The sequence below is a fragment of the Ambystoma mexicanum genome, chromosome 2p, assembly GCF_040938575.1.
Source record: "Ambystoma mexicanum isolate Mex_15411 chromosome 2p, UKY_AmexF1_1, whole genome shotgun sequence".
Classification (NCBI taxonomy): domain Eukaryota; kingdom Metazoa; phylum Chordata; class Amphibia; order Caudata; family Ambystomatidae; genus Ambystoma; species Ambystoma mexicanum.
Window position 1 is genome coordinate 1,347,811,926 of NC_090923.1, and position 18,492 is coordinate 1,347,830,417.

The 18,492-nt window shown below is 48.2% G+C and overlaps 1 protein-coding gene across 2 annotated transcripts in view; it reads right to left on the reverse strand.

Moving 5' to 3' along the window:
• Positions 1-18,492, reverse strand: part of MYO15A (myosin XVA) — a 3,541,761-nt gene that overhangs the window by 2,956,000 nt on the left and 567,269 nt on the right. For both annotated transcript variants that reach the window (XM_069645706.1, XM_069645705.1), the window contains exon 10: positions 6,079-6,240. In XM_069645706.1, coding sequence (XP_069501807.1) covers positions 6,079-6,240 — 162 coding nt within the window. The remainder of the gene's footprint in view (positions 1-6,078; positions 6,241-18,492) is intronic.

Below are 18,492 nucleotides of genomic sequence, written 5' to 3' on the forward strand. Positions count from 1 at the left end.
CATAAACACCACATTCACACTACAACTACCTTTGCTACTGCAGCTTTTACAGCCAATTACCACCTTCAAACGACCACAACCACCAATAAAACCATTCTACAACCACAATTGCCACATTCAAATTACAATCACCACCACCACATTAACACTGAAATCACTACCATCACGATAATGTTACAGTCACTCTTATTACCACAGTCGCACCAACATAACTACCAGTACCTCCACTGTGAAACGGCTACTGCCATATTCCCATGCAGACACCACCACATCAGTTCCACAATCACTACCGCCACCTTCAGATTTCAATAACAATACCATCATGAACAGCTATGTCACTAAACTCTCATTGCAATCACCAACGCACTCACCCAGGGACCCCTCCTTTCACAACCACATTCACACTACAGCCACTACCAACAACGCATTTGAAATACTCTTCGCATTAAGGAGAGAGTTTTGAATGGTCCTGAAGAAAAGTGTCCTATCATGAACATTGGTCCTGAACCAGTTGAATTTGGCACTATGGAATGGTGTGATGAGTTCCAGGAGGACATCTAACTATTGAGGTGCCCTGTGACCTTGCTGGTTTCCTCTATTCATGGGATAGCTAGAATTTAGGGATTTGTTTGCTAAATTGTTCAATGCACTTTTTGCACTTTTGTACACTAATTGTTGAACAGCAATATATGTATTTTGAATGAATTTTAAGTGATCGACGTTGTGTGTCTTTTTGTTTTTGAAAAAGATAATTAAATAGGTTTGTGTTTTAGAGATATGTGCACCCCCCCTTTTTGGATTGTTCTCAGATGCAGTATTTTTCTTTTATTATTGAATATAAAATATATATTGGTATTATCACTCTTGTGTGTGAACTTCCTCCCAGTGGGATGAAACTATCTTTAAAAAGCTGTTTTAAATAATTTCTTCTTATTGTTGAAATGTTGACTTACTCACGTCCTTTATAACTACCAACAACAAAGCCATTACATTCATATTACAAGCACTGGCACCTCATCTACACTACCAATTCCATGTTGCTGAAGAGAGGGTCCCTGGAATGGCGCTCCTGTCCCGCATTCACATACAGCCCGAAGAATGAGAAATGAGAGATGCCAGTCGCTGTTTGGCCAGCCCCCAGCAGGGCCAGTACATTCCACATATGTGAGCAGATATTTTCCTAAGACAACTATTGAAATCCTACCCATCTGACGTCTTCGCGGACACAAGTTCCACATCACTGGATTAGGTTGACTAACGCTAAATATCCAGCCGTGCTGACGTCATTAGTGGCACCACGACATAGTAAAGTTAGCCGCAAAGCAAACTCGGATCTCTGCACGAAGTTACACAGACACGTGCGTGCACACACACAAAGAACATGTATACACTGTTCTGAAGACAGAGGACAGAAACATGTACATACTGTCAGAAGCCTTTTTCTTTCTTCAGCCAAACGCAGAAACGCAAGAAAGCAAAAGTACACAAAACACAAGCTTGCAGATGCTTATTGCAACTAAAGAAACTGGAAGGGCCAATTACTACTAACCTCGAGAGAAAGCAGTACAATAAATATATATAGAGAGAAACCATAGAACGACTGTAGTGAAATTGCACGAAGCCACAGGCATCAGAATAAGGAACTAAGAGATGCAGATTCTGCAACACAAAGTGAAGGGCCAGTGCTTGCAAGCCAAGGACAAAGGCAGTGGGGAAATTCCTGACTACAGGGCCAAGGAGCACCAGCAAAATAAAAGAATAAATCCTCACTAATTGCAGACCGAAAAGCTCCGTTTTTCGGTCCTCACCCCCGTGACTAAGCCAAGTAGAACAATAACCCTTTACACATGGTGGGAAGAGAAGCTGTTCCCAGCAAAGCAGACACGAACTGATACATAAATAATAAATAATGATAATAATTTGGCATTTATATAGCGCTACGAACCCTGAGGTATCTGAGCGCTGCTTATTATTACCCACGGTGTGTAGTGCTCATTTATCGACCTCGGAAGGATGAAAGGCTGAGTTTGGCCCTGCCGGGATTCGAACCTGCATTAGCAAGCTCTGCACCGATGTGAAAGCAAGCGCTCTACTTGCTGTGCCACTTGACTGGATACATGTGTTGGCCAACAAACATTGCAATCCGCAGGCACTCTCTCAGGGTAGGTGGCTATACCAGTGGCAACAATAGGGACACACAGGCTTTCTTATTACCTTGAGAAGGTACACTGAGCTTTGTGAACAGAGCAGGATCCCAGGCCTGGGGGGGGTGGGCCCTTGGGGACTCGCTGCAGCCAATCAGGGAGGCCAAATCCTGGGGTGGTGTGTAATGGGCAAGGGCCAATGGTAGTCGTGCTACCCTGCAACAATGTAATAGACAGTTTTTGGGGAAGTCTCCGGAGAGACCACCTGACATGGAATGGCCAGTTAGGCCACTCATATAGGCGACTTCCATAGGTACTATTACTCAAATCACACAATAGAATGGGCCCTTAGGTTTTTGGGGAGAGGTTAGCTTTTGTGACGCCATTGTGTAATAAAGGTCCGTGACACGGGCTAATGAGCTGCGATTGCTGGAGATTTTGGTTTCCTGTATGATCCCTATCTGTTATGGAAAATAGAGGACAGTTTTAACTTGCCCTTGGCTGAATCCTACGTCATTGCCGGGGAAGGCTTTGTGGTACCTGGGGCACTCTGCTGAACGGTGACTGTGTAGCACGAACCTCAGTCGGTATCAGGTAATAATATCCCTATATATATGGTTGCCGTATATAATGTCGCCGGGAAAAGGTTGTGGCGACATTATATAGGTGACCCTATATAAAGGGACAGCGGGAGCGGGGGTGCAGGGGTGGCCCCCTCTCCCCTTGAACAAAAATAAAAGGGGTTGGGGGTTGCAGGGATGTCCCCTGCATGTTCCATTTAATAATGTGCACGCAAAAAGCGCCAATTTTTCTGCGATTTTTTTGTATGGCGTTATTTTTGAGGGGACATTCTTACATGGAACCCCTCGGTCCTCTAGCATACCTTAACATTGGCATCACCATCCCAGTGACATCTTCGTCACCAACCTTACCACAACACTTATCTTTGCATTATTTTCATCCCGTTTTTTCACACAAACTCAATTAGGTCGCTTTCACTGTTCTTACCCTCGGCACAATGCCCCAGGTGGGTAACATCTACGAACTCATAATCTAGGGGGAGCTGAGAGGGCCAAGATTAAAATCCCATCTGCCTCGGCAGGGCTTCGCCCCCATACTGCTTTCCTCAATGGCTGGCAGAGGTATTCTTTTGTTGCTTCCCTAAACCCTTCCTGCCTTCTCCCTAAACCCTTCCTGCCTTCTGCCTTTCCATGACCTACAAATGTGGAGAGACAGGCTGACACCCTAACACATTGCCAGTGAGCCCAACAGAAATATCTACTGGCCTCCCACTCTTTTGGTGTAGGCTTTGTCAGGAGTTCCCTCCTGACAGGATTGTGTGGGCCGGGTTGAACTATGGACAACCAAAAGACGCGCAGGCCAGGAACCCAGAGAACTTACTTGAAACCTTCTCACTTTTCACTAACGTGGGAAGAGTGGTAATATATCAATCCGACTGCCTTATGACAGCTATGCTGTATTTGTCATGCAATGTTGCTTGTAACATTATATGATGCCTGAAGAGATGCAACTTCATTATGTGACTAGCAAGTAATTCTACACAGGCACACGCCACTGGCTTCATGACACCCAGCAATTGGAACATAGAACGTTTCCTCACACATCCTACTGCCTAATCTTCGCCTTGACCTTCACACTACACACATTGACTAACACAACTATACCCGCTGATTGCTATGCACATGCAGGCCGGGGGGTTTGCATTTGCATGCCGCCCCAACCACATGGAGGCCTCTCCGTGCACACACACACACACACCCCTCAACCCACACTTCCTAATACTTATTTGCTCACCCAAAGCAGAGGCCTTTCTCTTCGAAACTGCTGTGCATTGCCATTCTTGCAAATGCAATCTTGCTCTCCCCCCGCTAACTCATTAACCCATTCACCCCACAGCTCTCACTCACATTTCTCTTAGAGGACACGAAACACTGAGAGGACAAGCACATGTCAGTAGAAACGCTATGTAAGATCTAATAGCATAATGCAGCATAAGATTACTTTTTAGGGAGATGAAAGTCTGCCATGCCTGCTATCTACAACTATTACATTTGATCCTCATGCAGGCAGATAGACAGTGAGCTGGATATGCAGGTAGAGTAATGTATTGGGTGAGAGGCAGAGAGGAAGCCAGTGTGACAGTTAAAAGTGAAGTGCAGAGATGGACAGTGAGAGGTAGCATTTAGGAAGATGGAGCATCAGACTGGAAAGGAAAGAAAGGGGTGTTTTGAGTTACTTGTATATGGATTAATGCTGCCCAGCGAGTGTTACAAAGGGAAGAAGCGAGACGGAAATCGGAGAAGAGAGCAGATGATAGAGAAATGGAAGAGCTAAGATTTGAATAGAAATCTAGAGCTGGCAGTGGCTAGTGACCAGGCAAGCAGCCACTAACCAACCCACAATGTGTGCTGACAGAACCCCCGTTTTCTTCCATTCATTCACCCCCCGTTCTCTTGCCCCCTCCCTTGCCAGCCAGTGTGTCTAACCCTCTAACTTTTTCAACCCTGATCCATGTCTCTTCCCAGAAGGTCGGCGTGTCTAGGGAAATGAGGCTGGGGCCCTGCTAGGCATCCACACCTTCATTTCCCTAGGCACTCCTACTTTCTGGAAAGAAATATAGATCATGGCTGCAACAGTTCGAGAGTGAGAATGACTGGCAGGCAAATGTAAAGACTGATACAAATGAACGACAGACAAACCGGAAGATAGTGAGCGAGACTAACTGGCAGGTGAAATGGTCAAACTAATATCGATCCTTCGTTAAAAAGTAACCAAGTGTTGTATTTTATCCATCTGGAAGTCACTGGAGTCACTTATAAAAGCCATGGGAAAGAAGAGAAAAGGTTGAGGGGCGTGGAATAGTAGGGAGTGGAGGAAGGGTAACAGGAGGGGCAGATTGCAAGAGAAGTCAGGGGGGGTGGCAAAGAAAGGAAACAGAGTCTGACTATGAGGTAGAGGCTAGGGAACACAGTGAGCTAGGGACTGAAGCCCCAACACTGCAGTTCTCTCCCTCTTCCTCCACATTGTCTGCACAAGAACCCACCCTGTTCATAGTCTCCCTCCCAAATGTAAACATGCACTTGTAGAGGCAAGACATAATGTTAGATGCAGGGAGAGCATGGGCATGGGGCACTGCAGGAGGCATACCCATTCATTTTGTTAGCCTGATGAGGCATCCCAGGAGGACACGGGCATCAGCGATCAGACGAGCCCCCCTCGCAGGGTGCTATTAGACAGGGCGTGACACTCTTATAGCTTTGAGGAGAGGCTGTGCCTAGGCTGCAGAACCCATGTCCGGATCCCAAGCTACTTGGGTGGCTGCACTACTGAGGCTTAATTGGACTGCACAATGTCACAGAGAGGCATGTGGTTGGGTTTTGGAGCACTGGGATGCAATGAGGATGGAGGGCAGTGAAATCTGCCCACTTCTCTACGGCCTTGGGTCCTATCCACGCAAGAGGGGGAAGAGGAGCAAAGAGGGAGATTTACTGAGCCTGGCGCCAGTAACTGCATGTCAAGATGTTACCATAGGTTATGTCACCAGGGCATTTGCAAAGACCTAAACGCCGCTGCTGGGTGACCTGGACGCATGTGACGAGTCAACCACAGCATCAAGGCCATATAAGATATTCTTAATTCTTAATTTAGATCGAGAAGTCACTTAGAAACGGTGTACCCCGTTTTCAAGCTCGCAATGAGGTCCCATTACATGCAATTGTTCTCCTATTAATAGTTGCATGTACTTAATTTAATTAGGCATGTGTCAAACATGTACAGCTTTGTGATGATATTTTATTTATCACGTTGCAACATTTCAAAATCCAGGATGGCGCAACAAAGTCAAATATAGACAGGCGCACAAGATATCCTAAAATGACACCATTTTACCTTTTCCCTCCTTCCCACACCTCACCTCATACTTCTCAAAGTAGACATTGCCAAGGTGAAGAATGGAAGACAGTATCCGGAAGATGCTGTTCTGGTCCTCCCCACTAAAGCTGAGAATTTCCATGGCGCTCAGCAGCCTCCGGAAGTCGTCAGCATCGCTCTTGCCTGGAATGTCACAGTTGCCCCCCTGTGGAAGGAAGGTTATAAAAGTTAGTCAGACATCTTACAATCACACTGCAGGGTGTCAGGGTCGGGAAAGTATGTGAGCATGCAAGGCCTCCTTCATTTCAGTGTCTTCCGGTGGAGTTTTATCAGTGTTATCAACATTATTTTTAACAGTTTTTACCAGTGCTTATCCATTTCCCCAACAAAAAACACAGAAAAAAGTGTTTTCCAAAGGTTACATTGAATTTGCTTTTATTGCTGCATGTTTAACTTGCATATTTCTTTTTCGATTGCACATAGCTGCACTTTAACTGTTAGTAGTGAAATGATGAGTGCACACCAACAGCAATAGCCCAAAAACGCAGAGGAGCTTAGGGTGATTCCTGCCGCTGGAGACCTAAGACATGGACTGGTGATTACTCAGTGCGCCAGAAAGCCTATTTTGCTGCTTCTTCATTTTTATTTCAAGGAGGGCCATAGAGTGAGTGCACTGGGCAGCTCAGCGTCCTTGAAATGCTGATGCTTTCAGCACAGCGGACACTGCCAAGGTCTGTGAGGGGTAATTCTTCAATTGTTTTTTACCCGAGTTTGTTTTCTAAGCGGATCTGGAATTCGAACCTCAGATGCTCTGCGTGGTCTTGCTACCAAGACCAGGACGATGCCCCTGTGCTATACTCTGTTCACGAGGTGAATGGGGAGTGGCTTTGCTCTCTGTAGAGAGGCTTTAGTTTGTTACCAAGTGAAGAACCCTTGCAATCAACAAAAAAACTCAGATATTTCAAAGTATCCCCTAGCAGGTACCCCATCAAGTTCCTGTGTACCTCGATAAACAGGTATCAAAATGCAAAGATAAAAATACTGACCAACCATTACCCCCACTATAGAAATTATTGAAAAATATGAGAAGCAAGACAGGGCAGAGCAGTTGAAGGAAGTTACAGAGTGAAGCATTAGCAATATAGATCAAATATATTCTGCGGACTACAAACTTTATTGTGTCTAATTGTTTCTAACTGTAAAACTGTCCTAAGGCTATCAAGGGCACCCTCATCCAGACCCCAGTATTTGGAATCTGGGACTTTAGCTCTCCTTTTTGAAGATGACTTACATACATGGGCCCACAAGTCCCAGCATGCAAGGCGCTGTGTGCTTAACATCCAATACGCACAAGGGCGACCCAAATGACATGGAGCCTAATAGCTAATGCTTCTCAGCTTGGTTGGTAGCTTATCAGGAGTAGCACGTCTTCACTTAGCTGGGCTTCAGATAACCTGTACCGCTGCTTTGGAGACATTTATACAAAAAATGTTAATAAAGTATCAGAGGGGGAAATTCATTGAGCTGGTGTTTTGTGTTTGTATGCTTTTAACTGAAAACCGAAACCCCCAAATGCAATGAATGTCTCATAATGAGCTTGGCAAAGTCTATGGCAACTTTCTTTCGCAAAATGTCATTTTTTTAAAGATAAGAACGCAAAACAATCTCAAGCACAGAACATCCAGCTTTTGAAAGGAAACCACTGTTTTGCAAATCATATCTATTTCACTCCTGTAGATCAGAACTGTTATCAGTTCTAGTAATTAATAATCAATTTACCGCTTGTGGCGAGGTCCCCTGCCTTTGCCAGGGGGTAGTGGGCGTGGTAGTTATGAGGGCTGTGTGTGCCCACCTGCAGTGCGATGCTGGGCCCAGAATGGATAGATGGAGGATCCGCAGGGCACACTACCATGCCACCTCTGTGGACTGTCACTTCCCCTTTTTCATCTAAATTCCCTGAACCTATAAGGAATATTGCGGTTGCAGGGAGAGACGGAACTCATAGCCAAGCCTTGTTTTGTGGTCGACTTTGGAGGCAGACCGGCAAGGGGAGAATTAGAAAGGACCCTACTCTGTCCAAGATTAGTGAATGTGGTATGCTTTGTGTGAGGAGCCCGAGCAATCCCTCTGAGCGAGGCAGCGGGAGTGTGAGGGCAGTCATCCCACAGCTGGTGGACTTGGCAACTGTCTTCTCAGATTGCCCCTGGAGGATAGCTCAGGGGCAACGTGCTCGCCTTCGAAGCAAGACGACATAGAGCATCACAGGAGCAATCCCTGGGTCTGCGCTTAGAAACCTCTGGGTATTAAGCGCATTATAATAACCAGGTTACTCACCGTAGTGACCACCTTACTCCTAGTCCATAGTCCCCTTTCCTCCATACTTATGGGACATTCCTCCGTCCTGTGGGACGGGACCAGAGCACTTTGTAAAAAGCATCCAAAAAATGTTTCAACATTTTTTAGTCGTTCCTCTCTTTCTGCACGGGGCCCGGCACGCGGCCATAACCCCACCCATCTCGGCTCCGCGCATCGCCCATCAGTCCTTTTCTATCGCCAGGTCAAAAACCCATTAGCAATAACAGAAGAACCTTATTAGAGGGGACGGAGGGCGGGCGTATGGAGGAAAGGGGACTATGGACTAGGAGTAAGGTGGTCACTACGGTGAGTAACCTGGTTATACTCCTACATCCCGTCCCCTTTCCTCCATACTTATGGGAGATTCCCAAGCACTCCTTACAGGAACTATGTGTGGATGGAAAAAAACCCTTACTGAAAAAGGTTCTTCAGCACAGCTTGACCAAACTGAGCATCAGATCTTGAGCTCATGTCTAGACAATAATGCTTACAAAAAGCCAATGGGGAGGCCCAAGTAGCCGCCTTTGCGATGGTCTCCCAGGGGACATATTTCTGAAAGACAACCGCGGCTGACTTGCCCCGCGCCAGGTGTGCATAAATACCTTTAGGAGGCTTCAGCCCTTGGACGGTGTAAGACTCCGTAATGCAGGCAGCGATCCATCGAGAAATAGTCGCCTTAGAGGCCTGCTTAAGTTGTGGATTACCAAAGGTCACAAACAGTTGAGAAGAACTACTAAGCTTGGATGTTCTGTCCAGATAGAACTTAAGAGCCCCTCTAACATCGAGGCAATGCAGAAACCTTTCTGCCTCTGAGCCAGGGTTCGGGAAAAAGACCGGCAGAGAGATTGACTGGTTCAGATGGAACTCAGAGACCACCTTCGGTAGGAAAGTAGGATTTGTCCATAGGACCACCTTAGCCTTGTGAAAGACCAAGAAGGGATGCTCCACCGACAAAGCCTGGAGCTCACTCACGCGCCTTTGCCGAAGTAACGGCAACCAAAAAGGACACCTTCCACGACAGGTGTTTGAGGTCCACCGTGGCCATTGGTTCGAAAGGTTTATGGCACAACGCCGTGAGGACCACATTTAGATCCCACACCGGGTGCGGACTAAAAATCGGAGAATAAAGGCGCGTCAAGCCTGCAAAATGCCTCTTAACCACTGGGTTAGACTGAGAGTAAGAGCATTGGTCTGTAGATAGGTAGGTCGAAACCGCCAAAAGATAAGTTCTGCATGACAGAACGTGAACACCTGACTCATCTAAGTGGGATACAAAGGACAGTACCGTGTCAATTGTAGCCCCCCTTGGGTCCAACTGCTTGTTTAAACACCAATGACAGAACCTGAGCCATTTGCTTCTGTACTGGGACCTAGTCGAGGGTTTCCTGGCTGCCTGGATAATGTGCATGTTATCCGCAGAAAGGCTAAAGTGTTCTAAAGACTTGAACTCAGGCACCATGCTGCCAAGCTGAGCGTTTGTGGGGAGGGGTGCCACAGCTGCTGTTCCCTCTGGTGAAGAAGATCGGGGGTCACTGGTAACCTGATCGGCAGATACACCGACAGGTGTTGAAGTTCTGAGAACCAAAACCTGGCCAGCCACCACTGGGCTATGAGTAGAAGAGAACAGTTTACCGAGTTCTTCAATTTGCAAATCGTCCGGTGAACTAGAGGCAGAGGGGGGAAGGCATAAGCCCTCATGTTGTGCCATGGAATCTCGAGAGCATCCCCCAGAGAGGAGGCTCCCAGCCTGCTTCTGGAGGCATACAGAGGAAGCTTCTTGTTTGCCGTCGTAGCAAAGAGGTACACGTCCGGTGTGCCCCAACGCAGGAAAATCCATGAGATGACCTCCGGCCTTCAACTCCCACTCGTAGCTGACCATCGTCCTCCGGCTGAGGGCATCTGCCGTGACATTCAGCTGGCCCGGGATGTGTACTGCAAGTAGCCAGACACCATGAAGAACCGCCCACTCCCAAATCTGGATGGACAAGTCCATGAGAGGGGAGACTTGGTTGCCCCTTGCTTGTTGATGTAATACATCGACACCACATTGTCCGTGCGGATACGGACCACTTTGTTGGTAATGATCGGTCTGAACGCCTTGAGCGCTAGGAAAATCGCCAGAAGCTCCAGATGATTTATGTGAAGGAGCTTGTCCTGAGGCGACCAAAGATCTGAGACCTGAAGAAGGTCCAATGTCGCACCGCACCCCAAAAGGGAGGAGTCCGTTGTGACCGTTACCATCGGGCTGGATCCTGAAACCCCGCCCCTACCGACAGGTTGCTGAGAGACGACCATCAGTCCAGGTCTGCTCTCATGAAAGCCGGAATATTTATGAACTTGGAGTCCGGATCCACAGCCTGAAGCCAAGAACTCTGAAGAGCCATCTGAGTCCGCCTCATTTTGAGATGGGCAAGAGGAAGAGCCAACACGCACGAGGCCATGAGACCCAGAAGCCTCTGGAACCACCAGGCCGACATGCTCTCCGACTGCGCAAACATCTGACACATGGCTAACAGATCCGTCATCCTGTCCCTGGTCAGGTACACTCTGCAGTCGATCGTGTCCCAGCGAAAACCCAGGAAAATCAAGTCCTGAGAGACCGTCATGGAAGATTTCTGCCAGTTCACCGACAGCCCAAGGTGGAACAGGAACTGGAGGAGAGACTGAAGATTGCAGGCGGCTTTCAAAGGGCACGGGCTGCGTAAGAGCCAGTCGTCCAAATACGGATACACATGGATACCGTGCAGACGAAGATAGGCCGCGATCACCGACATCATCTTCGTGAAGACACGCGGCGACGAACTGAGGCCAAAAGGAAGAACTCGAAACTGGAAGTGCTCCTCTCCCTCAGAGAAGCAGAGATATCTCCTGTGTGGACTCCAAATCAGAATATGCATGTACGCATCCTGAAGGTCCACCACGCTGAGCCAATCGCCCATCTGCAAGGAGGACCGTATCTGGCCGGGCGTGATCATCTTGAATTTCTCTTGGGGTAGGAAAAGATTGAACTGGGAAAGGTCTAGGATGGTGCGCAGGCCAGCCTGGTTGGGTTTGGGCACCGTAAACAGTCGGGAGTAGAAGCCCTCCCCTCGTTCCCCAAGGGGAACGGGTTCCACAGCTCTGAGATCCAGAAGCTTCTGAATCTCGGCTTTTACGGAGGACGACCCCGACTGTTGGAAAGGAGGGTTGAAGGGTGGGGTAGGGGGTAAGGGTAAGCGGAAGCCCGCCCGAGCGTCTGACAAGACCCACCTGTCCTCGGTGATGGTCTGCCACGCCTCCCAATGAGACGCAATGCGTCTTCCCACCGGGGTCTCGTGCGAACGCGGAGAACCCTAATTTTGCAGGCTTTTCAGTGGTGTTACCACCTGAACCTGAGGAGGAGGCTGAGGAGCGGGAGAAAAACCGAGTCCGTTGCTGCCTCCGGCGGTTATTACCCGAAGGGGTATCCACTCTACGAGATTTCCGGTCTAGAAAACCTCTAAACCCAGAAGAGGGCCGGCCCCGAGCCGAAGTGTCTACGTGATGAGCCGCAGCCTCCAGTAGATCCTGGGCCAAGACCCTGGCATCGGACAATCCCGCCTTAAAGTCTTCCAGCTTCTCGACCCAAATGAACTCCTCGAACTCCGATAGACCTTTCCACATCCTAACACTAGTTCTGCATTGGCCTGCCAGAGCTGCAAGGCCGAGTTAGCAAAAATCTTCCCCCCAAGGGAGTCGAGGAGCTTGTCCTCCTTCCCCAGAACCTGAGTAGCCGTCGTAGAAGAGGATGCTGCAGGCCTGGACTGTAAAGTGGCCGCAGCCACCACTATGGAGGAGGGGGGCGGACAAGATGACAGGGCCACCTCTTCCGAAGAATGCAGCCTGTATTGCTGTCATGATGCCTACCTCCAAGGAGCCAGGCCCAGCCCAGCAACCCCAGAGGCAGACATCATTTTCCCCAAGGACGTCTCAGCAGGCCCAAGTTGGGGCCTTTTGGACGCAGTCCTGGCGCCTTCGGCGCCAGGCTCATTCTGGACCCCAGTCCTGGCGCCTTAGGCGCCAGGCTCATAAAGCAAGACATGTGTGTAAGTGTTTTAATGTGCACTTACCTGAAGCAGACCGTGCTGCTACATCCAGGCCCTCTTGAGGACTGAATGGGACTACTTTATCTTTTGGACTACTTTATCACTCGGGTGTGGCCTGAGGAAGAATACATACCTGAGTGGAAGGATACATACATGGAACTACCTTACAGGCTATTTAAACCACACCCGAAGAGCAGCACATGCTTCGCGTTGTTCTGCATCTAGCAGCTGGACGCTCACCGTGTTTGCTCCTGCATTCGGACTTCTGCCACGCCTGCAAGCATCCTGATCACCTACAAAGGAAGAGAAAGAGAGAATAGGGGAAGGAAAAGACTTTACCTGCAAGATCTGCATTCCGGAGTCAGCTCGCCGACGATCCTGCAAAGGAAGACACTTAATTTAAAAGCACATCGCATCGACCGCCGCAGCGCCGCATGGCGCCTCCATGTTCAGCAGCGATCACCCGGATTCGCAGCCACGTTTCCACGCCTAGGGAGAAAAAGACAAGAGCAAAGGGGAGAGAGAGAAGGGAATGAGGAAACCAAAACCTCCATGTTAAGACTTACCTGTTGGGTCATTCCCTCTTCATTTCGGGTCCGCGCCGCATCCAGGTGTTTCCGGACCCCGGCCCCTATGGGGAAAAAGACATTAGCGTCAATGAGCGAATGAAAAGACATTACCCAAAAACGCTCATCAAGACTTACCTGATTTCTACAGGGATTGCATCTCGGGTCGGTGCCTTTTCCCCGGCATTCCGTACCCCGGCCCCTAGGGGGAAAAAGACATTGACATTAGCATATTGATGCAAGGACAAAAGGGGAACCTTTCAAGGAACTTACCTGGAAGCCAAGCAAGTTTGGTTCTCATAAAACCAAGAATCCAGTGAAGTAACCGGATACCAACGCGCCCCTGCATCAGAAGCAGGAAGGAGAGCTCGCCCTTCAAGACCCTAAGGTGAGACGCCACGGGAAGCACTGAAGGGTTTCGAGGAGGGTGAGAGGGGAAAGGGGGAGGCTGGTAGCATTCCCCGCAGACAGTTAATCCCTTATTCTCGCCTACAGAAGGATACTTTTGCAAGCCGGACAAGCAGGAGTTGGGAGTCCGGTCCAGTCCATCTTCTGAGCCCCGCGCAACACCTTAGAAGAGGTCACAGCAGCACGATCCTGGCCAGCGCCTCCGTGGGAGTCAGGTGAGCGTAACAGAACGCGAAGCCTACCCACAATTTCCCACCCGGGCGCTATGGAGACTTCTGAGACAGACCAGCTGGCCCAGCTGTTGGGGGAATTAAGGGCAGAGGTACACTCAGCTCGCCAAGAGACCAATGCCCTCAAAAGAGAACTCATTCTCTCCAAGGAACAAACTAATGACCTGGCCAAACGATTGCTACAGAGTCAGGCTGGACAAATTCCTTTACCTAGTCCCGGGGGAATTTCCACTTCGTTGGGTTCGAGTAACCCTGTTCAGATCAATCTGCCGGGATCCATGCCTTTAGCACCGCCTGAACGTTTTGCGGGGGACCCAAAGAAATATGCCATTTTTATGAACCAATGTCGCTTACATTTTATATGCAGACCAGGAGCCTTCCCTGATGATGGGACCAAAGTGGCCTTCGTGTTATCGTACCTAAGTGGCTGTGCTGCCGATTGGTCTGTTCCCTTGGTGAACCAGAACGATCCAATTCTCCAGGATTTTCAGGGCTTTCAGGCCAGCATGGAAAGGTTGTTCGCTCGACACTCGCAGGGACAGGCCCTTGACAACGAACTGCTATCTCTACGACAAGGTAGTCAAGATCTTTTGTCTTATATAGCCTCCTTTAACAGACTGGTGGTGGAAACCGGATGGCCTGAAAATAAAAGGATCACTTTATTTCACCGGGGTCTGCGCGGAGAGCTAAAAGACATTCTGGCCCAAGTAGTGAATCCACCCCAAGGCTCCGCAGAATATATTGACTTTGTGGTACAACTGGATCACAGACTTCAGAATAGGAAAGCAGATCGGTCCAAGTTTGAAACCCGAGTACCGATCAGAACCCTCGTAAACCCCAGGAATACCGAAGCTTCGGAACCTATGCAAATAGGGGGATTTAAGGGGCCGTTAACTCAGAAGGAACGTGAGAGAAGGCGACAAAAGCAACTATGCCTCTATTGCGGGGCTTCCGGTCACTTTCTTCGTGATTGTCCAGTAAAACCACCTAGGAAGGTGGTTGGTGCCTCTGACAACAACTTAATGGAACCTGTTTCGGGAAACGACCTGGCTCGACAAGCGTAGAGGTCCGCTTGCCGAGCTTGAAAACAAACTCTCTGACCTCGCATTTTGTCTTGCCAATGGTGCTCGTGGATCCAAAAAAGCCCCAACGGTTGCATGCCATCAAAGCATACGTCGACAGCGGAGCTATCGGAAACTACGTGGACCGCGAATTGGCCTCCAGGATGAACCTTCCTCTCCATCCAAAAATAAACCAGGATGTCATTACTACGGTTGATGGTACCGAAATAGCCTCTGGGCCGGTAACGCATTCCACCACAGAAGTGACACTTGTGAGTCAGGATGGACATCGGGAAGCAATAGTGTTTGATATAATCAAGGCTCCACAATTTCAAGTAATCCTCGGAATTCCTTGGTTAGAAACACACAATCCTCGAATAGACTGGCGAGCAAAGAGAATAACTTTTCCAGATTGTGGTCCCACTTGTTATCCTAGAAATCCAGCTATTGGTTTAGCCACAGTAACCCCCGCCACTGTTCAACTACCGGCAGAATACCTTGAATACCAGGACGTTTTTCAGAAAGAACAGGCTAACACGCTACCCCCTCATCGTTCTTACGATTGCCAGATCGATCTAGTTCCCAATGCTCAACCACCGTGTAGTAGGATTTACGCTCTCACTGAACCTGAAAACCAGCATTTGCGTCAGTATTTGGATCAGTACCTTGCCAATGGCTTTATTCGCCCATCAAAGTCCCCGGTCTCTTCCGCTTTGTTCTTCGTGCCTAAAAAAGAAGGAGACCTTAGAACTTGTATTGACTACCGCGCTTTAAATCAGATAACGATAAAGAATCGTTATCCCCTGCCTCTGATCCCTGAACTTCTTGATCAAGTAAAAGATGCTTGTATATACACCAAGTTAGATCTCCGGGGAGCTTATCACCTAGTGCGAATAAAAGAAGGTGACGAGTGGAAGACAGCTTTCCGCACCAAATACGGGCTCTTCGAATATCAGGTTATGCCCTTCGGTTTGTGCAACGCGCCTGCAGCTTTTCAATTCTTCATGAATGATGTTCTGCGAGAACTTATCGATGTTTGTGTCATCGTATACATCGACGACATCCTGGTGTACTCATCTTCTGAGTCGGATCATCGAAAACATGTTCGAGCAGTTCTAGAGAAATTGCGCCAGCACAAACTATTTGCCAAGCTGGAAAAGTGTGTCTTTCATACCACTGAGGTTGAATTCCTCGGATTTGTTCTGACTCCTAAAGGAATTCGAATGGATTCACGAAAGGTGGACGCCATCCTCAAATGGCCATCTCCCGGTTCAGTGAAAGGGGTTCAGAGTATGCTTGGCTTTGCCAATTTCTATCGAAGATTCATCCCAGAGTTTTCACGAATAGTCCAACCCATTACTGCTCTTTTACGTAAGAATAAACATTTTGAATGGACTCCAGAGGCCGAACAAGCCTTTCAAGACCTAAAGACCAAATTCACTTCCGCACCTGTGTTGAAGCACCCGCGTCCTGATCTCCCGTATATTGTTGAAACTGACGCATCCAGTTTAGCCATGGGAGCTGTCCTGTCGCAAAGGGATCCGAAAACTAACCAGCTACACCCTGTAGCCTTTTGGTCCAGGAAAATCTCAGCTCCTGAAATTAATTACGCAATTACCGACAAAGAGTTACTGGCCATTAAATCTGCTTTTAAGGCTTGGCGTCATTACCTCCTCGGTGCAAGACACACCATCACTGTAATTACGGATCACAGAAATTTGCAGTATTTAAAGACGGCCAAAGCCCAATCTTCACGACAACTCCGATGGGCTTTATTCTTTGCAGAATTTGATTTTGTAATTACCTATCGCCCTGGCTGCAAGAATGGCAAAGCGGACGCCTTATCCCGAATTGGCATGGAAGAACCCAATTCGTGTTTAGAACCTGTGCCGATAATACCTGAACAAAGAATCTTATGTTTGACTTCATTGCAAACCATCGAGGACGTTGAAACTCGAGTCAAACTACTTTTTGACCCTTCAGCCTTACTGGAATGGACTCAAAAGGGTCCCCAGTTCACCGTTAAGGATAACTTACCGTACTTCCAAGAGCGGTTATTTCTGCCAAGTAAGGAATTGCAAGAACTAGTTATTGCTCATTATCATGAATCGTTAATGGAAGGACACCCTGGTATCGCTAAAACGGAAGAAAAGATCAAACGCCAATTCTGGTGGCCTTCTTGGAGAAAAGCCATAAAGTCTTTTGTGATGTCTTGCAGAGTTTGCGCCCAAAATAAAGGTCAAAGGAACAGGCCAGCCGGCCTACTTCAACCCTTGGAGATTCCACCGGCACCTTGGCACACCTTGTCTATGGACTTCATTACGGACCTGCCTCCGTGTGGTGGTTACAACACTATCCTAGTAATCGTGGATCTGTTCTCCAAAATGGCCCACTTTATCCCTCTAAAAGGATTGCCTTCAGCTTCCATCCTGGCCAAGGAATTCCTGGAGAATATAGTTCGAATACATGGTTTCCCTTCCGTACTAGTCTCAGATCGTGGAAGTCAATTCATTTCCCATTTTTGGAGGAAGTGTTGCCAACTAGCACAAATAGATGTGCGATTATCCACCAGCCACCACCCCCAGACTGACGGACAAACCGAGAGGACAAATCAGACTCTCGAGCAATATCTTCGGTGCATGTTGCACCAATCCGAGTACAATTGGAAAGACATTCTTTGGATCGCAGAATATGCATACAACAATTCTATGCATTCTGGAACCGGTCAAACTCCTTTTTATACTTTGTATGGTCACCATCCTCGAACCTCTGATCTAGATCCACCTCTGACCCTGGAAATGCCCGCAGTAAATCATCTGCATTCCACAATAACCCGAGCCTTCAAAGAAGCTACAACTCATTTACAGCAAGCCAAGAAAAAGTACAAAGAAAACGCTGATTTGCACCGAAGTAAAACACCTCCTTACCAAGTAGGAGACCAGGTTTGGCTAGCAACTAGACATTTATCTCTCAAGGGCCCACGAACTTTCAATCCCAGATTCATTGGGCCTTACCCCATCAAAGCCATAATCAACCCAGTGGCCTTTAAACTGGATTTGCCTTCCAACATGCGTATTCATCCCGTTTTTCACGCATCACTTTTGAAACCGGTACAACCAGGAACCCGACTGTCCAAGCCTCCAGATCCTATTCAAATTGATGGGGAATTAGAATTCGAAGTGAAAGACATTTTAGACTCCAAAACGTTAAAGTCAAAACTCTTCTATCTTGTTGACTGGAAGGGTTATGGACCTCATGAGAGATCGTGGGAGCCTAGTAACCATATTCACGCACCTCGATTAATACGAAGGTTCCACCGTAGATTCCCGAACAGGCCAAAACCCCCGGAGGAAACAACCTTGGGAGGGGCCTTGTGGGGGGGTACTGTCATGATGCCTACCTCCAAGGAGCCAGGCCCAGCCCAGCAACCCCAGAGGCAGACATCATTTTCCCCAAGGACGTCTCAGCAGGCCCAAGTTGGGGCCTTTTGGACGCAGTCCTGGCGCCTTTGGCGCCAGGCTCATTCTGGACCCCAGTCCTGGCGCCTTAGGCGCCAGGCTCATAAAGCAAGACATGTGTGTAAGTGTTTTAATGTGCACTTACCTGAAGCAGACCGTGCTGCTACATCCAGGCCCTCTTGAGGACTGAATGGGACTACTTTATCTTTTGGACTACTTTATCACTCGGGTGTGGCCTGAGGAAGAATACATACCTGAGTGGAAGGATACATACCTGGAACTACTTTACAGGCTATTTAAACCACACCCGAAGAG